The 7,446-nt window shown below is 43.1% G+C and overlaps 1 protein-coding gene across 1 annotated transcript in view; it reads right to left on the bottom strand.

Annotated features, from left to right (window-relative positions):
* Positions 1–827: 827 nt before the first annotated feature.
* LOC133634825 (C2 calcium-dependent domain-containing protein 4C) overlaps positions 828–7,446 on the bottom strand; it is an 18,107-nt gene continuing 11,488 nt past the window's right edge. The window contains exon 2 of the mRNA XM_062027456.1: positions 828–2,101. Coding sequence (XP_061883440.1) covers positions 828–2,075 — 1,248 coding nt within the window. The 5' untranslated portion in view covers positions 2,076–2,101. The remainder of the gene's footprint in view (positions 2,102–7,446) is intronic.

Below are 7,446 nucleotides of genomic sequence, written 5' to 3'. Positions count from 1 at the left end.
TAATACAATTATTAAAAAAATGTTGTTTTTTTTAATTCAATTTTTTTTTTAGACATGTATCTTGTGCGCACGAGATACATGTCTGAAAAAAAATATAATTAAAAAAAATTCTAATTTGTTAACATTTTTTAGACATGTATCTCATCATGTCTAAAAAAAATTATAATTTAAAAAAATAATAATTTAAAAAAAATTTGAATTTTAAAATTTTTTTTAGACATGTATCTCGTGCGCACAAGATAGTTTTTCGTGCGCACGAGATACATGCCTAAAAAAAAAAAAATTACAAAAATTACAAAAATTACAAAAAATATTAATTTATTTTTTTTAGACATGTATCTCGTGCGCAGGAGATACATGAAAAAAATAATTTTAAAAAATTCAAATTTTTAAATTTTTTTTTAGACATGTACCTCTTTTAGATACATGTTTAAAGAAAATAAAATTATTAAAAAAAAAAGTTCCCCATGACCCTTTAGGGGCTCCGTATTTTTCCATCTACAGTAAAAACATTTTTTTCACTGTAAAATCCACAGATGTATTTTTACGGTGTACTTTTTGAAGTAAGACCAGGATGGAGTTTTGTGTCAGCATGAAAAAAAACTAAGAAACTTTAGCGCCTCCTTTGCAGCTGTTACTTTTTAAGGGGGCCTTGGAACCGTCCTAACTCTCCGCCCCTGCCTAAGTCTGCCATAACCAAAGCGCACCGAAGTACAGCAAAGTGCAGCAAAGTGCAGCAAAGTGCAGCGGGCAAAGTGAGCTGCACTAAAGTGGTGACGGGAGCAGAAGAAGCCGTGCAAAGAAGTGGCGAAGGTCCAAGGGCGTTCTTAGACCCCCGAGAGCAGCTTGGTGAGGAGGACCTCGCGCTCCCCCAGCAGCGTGTCCCTCTTCAGGCTGGTTCCTTTGTTGACCACTTTGAACTTGACCGACAGGTTGTTGACCTGCAGCGAGCTGATGGCGTCGAAAAAGAAGTCCTCGTTGAAGACGGGGTTGCGACTGTTCTTGATGATGTTGCTCCTCTGCTTCTGCACCTTGCCGGGGTTCAGGTAGACGGAGACGCAGCAGTTGATGCCCTTGATGTCGCAGTGCTTGTCGTACAGACACTCGGCCGCCAGCACCCGCATGCGCAGGCGGGAGGTGCCGGCGTCGTAGTCGGCGCAGATCCTGAGGGTGCCGCCCTTGTGCAGGTTGATGGTGTGCTGGCGCTGCAGGCCGTGCTCCGGCGCCGGTGCGGCGCAGTGAAAGGAGGGGATGTGCAGGCGGCGCTGGAGGCTGGGGCTGGGCTCGGCCGAGCTGCACTCGTCGGTGGAGAGGGAGCTGTGGCGGGCGAAGGTGCGCTTGGCCTTCACCACCTTGGCCTGCGTCTCGTGTGTGAAGATCTTCAGTAGCGAGGCGGAGCGCGACAGCAGAGGCGAGCTGAAGGGGGACGACTCGGCCGAGGAGCAGGTGTCGCTCTCGCCGCCGCTGAAGTAGCGGTAGGGGTTCATGTGGGAGGCGTTGCAGTCGGCCGGGTTCAGGTGGTTTCCGCCGCCGCCGTCCTTGCTGGTCTTCCTCTGGATGTTGGGGGACGTGATGGGACTGCTGATGTCACAGTGGAACAGAGACTCCTTGCGGCGGGTGTGGGGGCTTTCCTTCAGGGTGGCGAATCCGTACGAAGTTTGGGTCTTGGGGACGTAGGGGAGAGACATGGCGGTCTGCGACTGGGGGTCGGCGTTGGTGTCGCCGGGGACGTCGTCGGCGCTCTCGATCTGAATGATGTGACGATTGGCCGCCTTCAGGAGGTTCTTGGTGTCTCCCGCCAGCTTGGCGACCAGACGCGGGCTCTTTGGACCGCTGATCTTTCTCCCGCTGCTGATGGTTTGCTCCGGCGGCTGCAGAGTCTCCTTGGGCTTCGCCGCCGGAACCTCAGGCTCTGGAGCACAGCTGACCAGCTTTGGCGGGATGAAGAAGTCCGGGATCTTGTCTGGGGTGAGGACGTTGGAGTAGGGCGGGGCCACGCCTTTCTTGTCGCCGCTCTCACCCTGACGCAGCACGCCCGTCTCCACCGACCCGCGGATTTTATCCAGGACCCACATGGCGGACCCAAGACACTGCGAGGGATCTACACAATAAGAGCACACACGCACACAAACACACACACACAGAAACATAGCAAACGTCCGTCATAATATTAGGTACACCTAAAAACAGGAGTGTCCAAACCAAGTTCAACTTGGTGCACTTAGAAGTGCATGTAGCACAGCATTTGTATATATGACCCAATCCAAACAACCTTTCCCACCCATGGCACAAACAAAGTAACACAAAATGTCACACATAACACAACCTGCTCACTGCACCTCGTGGATGTTCCAATACAAAAAGTCCAAGCACTACACAGAATTCAACATTACACCAACATTTAAATCCTGTGCAATGCATGATGGGAAAAATGTTAAACACTCTCTCCATACATATATACACACACACACACACACATATTAAGGGTGTAACGGTACGTGTATTTGTATTCAACCGTTTCGGTACGGGGGTTCTAGTTCGGTTCGGAGGTGTACCGAACGAGTTTCCACACGAACATATTAAGGACGTTGTGTAAACAATGCACACCAAGGCACAACACACGGCATGCTAGCAGCTAACGGGCTAGGACAACATGTAAAAGCCAGAGCTGGAAGACCCTCCTGCCTCGTTAAGATCTCCCGTTTGGGAACACTTCGGCTTCGCGGTGCGATACAACAATGGATAACATCGCTTCAACGAAGAGAAAGACCAACAAACACAGCTCACCACCGCATTCAAGCAGCCTCTCCTCGGCGATTCAGGCAGGGCTAAAGCAATAACAAATGTTTTTATAGCAGCAGATTTAAAGGCCTACTGAAATGATTTTTTTTTATTTAAACGGGAATAGCAGATCCATTCTATGTGTCATACTTGATCATTTCGCGATATTGCCATATTTTTGCTGAAAGGATTTAGTAGAGAAAATCGACGATAAAGTTCGCAACTTTTGCTCGCTGATAAAAAAAGCCTTGCCTGTAGCGGAAGTAGCGTGACGTCACAGGAGCTAGTATTCCTCACAATTCCCCGTTGTTTACAATGGAGCGAGAGAGATTCGGACCGAGAAAGTGACGATTACCCCATTAATTTGAGCGAGGATGAAAGATTCATGGATGAGGAACGTTACAGTGAAGGACTTGAGAGGCAGTGATGGACGTATCTTCTTTCGCTCTGACCGTAACTTAGGTACAAGCTGGCTCATTGGATTCCACACTCTCTCCTTTTTCTATTGTGGATCACGGATTTGTATTTTAAACCACCTGGGATACTATATCCTCTTGAAAATGAGAGTCGAGAACGCCAAATGGACATTCAGTGCCTTTTATCTCCACGACAATAAATCGGCGAAATGCTTAAGCTACGAGCTAACGTGATAGCATCGTGCTTTAACTGCATATAGAAACAAAAAAATAAACCCCTGACTGGAAGGATAGATAGAAAATCAACAATACTATTAAACCGTGGACATGTAAATACACGGTTAATGCTTTCCAGGCTGGCGAAGGTTAACAATGCTGTGCTAACGACGCCATTGAAGCCAACTTAGCAACTTAGCAACGGGACCTCACAGAGCTATGATAAAAACATTAGCTCTCCACCTACGCCAGCCAGCCCTCATCTGCTCATCAACACCCGTGCTCACCTGCGTTCCAGCGATCGGCAGAAGGACGAAGGACTTCACCCGATGCGTTTGGCGGCCCGGAGACGTAGGAAGTCAAGGTGAGGTCGGCGGCAATCGGGCTTACGCGGCTAGCGCTCCAACAAAGTCCTCCTGGTTATGTTGCTGTAGTCCGCTGCTAATACACCGATCCCACCTACAACTGTCTTCTTTGCAGCCTTCATTGTTCGTTAAACAAATTGCAAAAGATGTCCAGAATACTGTGGAATTATGAAATGAAAACAGAGCTTTTTGTATAGGATTCTACGGGGTACCATAACTTCCGTGTAACTGACTTCGTCACGCGCATACGTCATCATACCGCGACGTTTCAGCCAGATATTTCCCGGGAAATGTAAAATGTCACTTTATAAGTTAACCCGGCCGTATTGGCATGTGTTGCAATGTTAAGATTTCATCATTGATATATAAACTATCAGACTGCGTGGTCGGTAGTAGTGGCTTTCAGTAGGCCTTGAAGACCATATTGCATTAAAAACTAGATCTTGAGCCACTTCAATGGTGGAAGAACAATATCTCCTCTTACTGCCAAGTTAGCCAGGCACTACCTCGCCATACCTGCTAGCTCCGTGCCCAGTGAAAGGGTATTTTCCACAGCTGGAGACATTGCAACTGCAAGCAGGTCTGCTCTTTCTGCACACAATGTGGATGAACTGATTGTTCTGGCAAAAAACATGAAGACTGAGTGAAAGTCACCAGGGTTAAACATGAAGACTGAGTGAAAGTCACCAGGGTTAAACATGAAGACTGAGTGAAAGTCACCAGGGTTAAACATGAAGACTGAGTGAAAGTCACCAGGGTTAAACATGAAGATTGAGTGAAAGTCACCAGGGTTAAACATGAAGACTGAGTGAAAGTCACCAGGGTTAAACATGAAGATTGAGTGAAAGTCACCAGGATTAAACATGAAGATTGAGTGAAAGTCACCAGGGTTAAACATGAAGACTGAGTGAAAGTCACCAGGGTTAAACATGAAGATTGAGTGAAAGTCACCAGGGTTAAACATGAAGACTGAGTGAAAGTCACCAGGGTTAAACATGAAGATTGAGTGAAAGTCACCAGGGTTAAACATGAAGATTGAGTGAAAGTCACCAGGGTTAAACATGAAGATTGAGTGAAAGTCACCAGGGTTAAACATGAAGATTGAGTGAAAGTCACCAGGGTTAAACATGAAGATTGAGTGAAAGTCACCAGGGTTAAACATGAAGATTGAGTGAAAGTCACCAGGGTTAAACATGAAGATTGAGTGAAAGTCACCAGGGTTAAACATGAAGACTGAGTGAAAGTCACCAGGGTTAAACATGAAGATTGAGTGAAAGTCACCAGGGTTAAACATGAAGACTGAGTGAAAGTCACCAGGGTTAAACATGAAGATTGAGTGAAAGTCACCAGGGTTAAACATGAAGATTGAGTGAAAGTCACCAGGGTTAAACATGAAGACTGAGTGAAAGTCACCAGGGTTAAACATGAAGACTGAGTGAAAGTCACCAGGGTTAAACATGAAGATTGAGTGAAAGTCACCAGGATTAAACATGAAGATTGAGTGAAAGTCACCAGGGTTAAACATGAAGACTGAGTGAAAGTCACCAGGGTTAAACATGAAGATTGAGTGAAAGTCACCAGGGTTAAACATGAAGACTGAGTGAAAGTCACCAGGGTTAAACATGAAGATTGAGTGAAAGTCACCAGGGTTAAACATGAAGATTGAGTGAAAGTCACCAGGGTTAAACATGAAGATTGAGTGAAAGTCACCAGGGTTAAACATGAAGACTGAGTGAAAGTCACCAGGGTTAAACATGAAGATTGAGTGAAAGTCACCAGGGTTAAACATGAAGATTGAGTGAAAGTCACCAGGGTTAAACATGAAGACTGAGTGAAAGTCACCAGGGTTAAACATGAAGACTGAGTGAAAGTCACCAGGGTTAAACATGAAGATTGAGTGAAAGTCACCAGGATTAAACATGAAGATTGAGTGAAAGTCACCAGGGTTAAACATGAAGACTGAGTGAAAGTCACCAGGGTTAAACATGAAGATTGAGTGAAAGTCACCAGGGTTAAACATGAAGACTGAGTGAAAGTCACCAGGGTTAAACATGAAGATTGAGTGAAAGTCACCAGGGTTAAACATGAAGATTGAGTGAAAGTCACCAGGGTTAAACATGAAGATTGAGTGAAAGTCACCAGGGTTAAACATGAAGATTGAGTGAAAGTCACCAGGGTTAAACATGAAGACTGAGTGAAAGTCACCAGGGTTAAACATGAAGATTGAGTGAAAGTCACCAGGGTTAAACATGAAGACTGAGTGAAAGTCACCAGGGTTAAACATGAAGATTGAGTGAAAGTCACCAGGGTTAAACATGAAGATTGAGTGAAAGTCACCAGGGTTAAACATGAAGACTGAGTGAAAGTCACCAGGGTTAAACATGAAGATTGAGTGAAAGTCACCAGGGTTAAACATGAAGATTGAGTGAAAGTCACCAGGATTAAACATGAAGATTGAATGAAAGTTACCCGGGTTAAACATGAAGATTGAGTGAAAGTTACCCGGGTTAAACATGAAGATTGAGTGAAAGTCACCAGGATTAAACATGAAGATTGAATGAAAGTTACCCGGGTTAAACATGAAGATTGAGTGAAAGTTACCCGGGTTAAAGGCTGGGGGGAAAGTAAAGTTAATCTGAGGCTGAGTTGACTTGAAACTGTTTAATGTTTCACTTTTTGTATGTAGAAGAAAAGTTTTGTCATTTTTTTTAATCTGAGCAACAACTTGAAGCAGTTTAATGTTGCACTTTATATGTGGAAATGTTGCACTTTATATGTGGAAATGTTGCACTTTATATGTAGAAATGTTGCACTTTATATGTGGAAATGTTGCACTTTATATGTAGAAATGTTGCACTTTATATGTGGAAATGTTGCACTTTATATGTGGAAATGTTGCACTTTATATGTAGAAATGTTGCACTTTATATGTGGAAATGTTGCACTTTATATATAGAAATGTTGCACTTTATATGTGGAAATGTTGCACTTTATATGTACAAATGTTGCACTTTATATGTAGAAATGTTGCACTTTATATGTGGAAATGTTGCACTTTATATGTAGAAATGTTGCACTTTATATGTAGAAATGTTGCACTTTATATGTAGAAATGTTGCACTTTATATGTGGAAATGTTGCACTTTATATGTAGAAATGTTGCAATTTATATGTGGAAATGTTGCACTTTATATGTATAAATGTTGCACTTTATATGTGGAAATGTTGCACTTTATATGTAGAAATGTTGCACTTTATATGTAGAAATGTTGCACTTTATATGTGGAAATGTTGCACTTTATATGTAGAAATGGTGCACTTTATATGTGGAAATGTTGCACTTTATATGTAGAAATGTTGCACTTTATATGTGGAAATGTTGCACTTTATATGTAGAAATGTTGCACTTTATATGTGGAAATGTTGCACTTTATATGTAGAAATGTTGCACTTTATATGTAGAAATGTTGCACTTTATATGTGGAAATGTTGCACTTTATATGTAGAAATGTTGCACTTTATATGTGGAAATGTTGCACTTTATATGTAGAAAGGTTTTGTTAAGAAACCAATACTGAGCCTTATCTTATTTAGATTTTATTTGATATATGTTGACTGCATGAACCCTGGCAATGCACCCTGTGTGTATATGTATGTTATTGTTGTGT

Source organism: Entelurus aequoreus, linkage group LG19, assembly GCF_033978785.1.
Source record: "Entelurus aequoreus isolate RoL-2023_Sb linkage group LG19, RoL_Eaeq_v1.1, whole genome shotgun sequence".
NCBI lineage: Eukaryota > Metazoa > Chordata > Actinopteri > Syngnathiformes > Syngnathidae > Entelurus > Entelurus aequoreus.
This window is presented reverse-complemented; position numbering and strand designations above follow the sequence as displayed.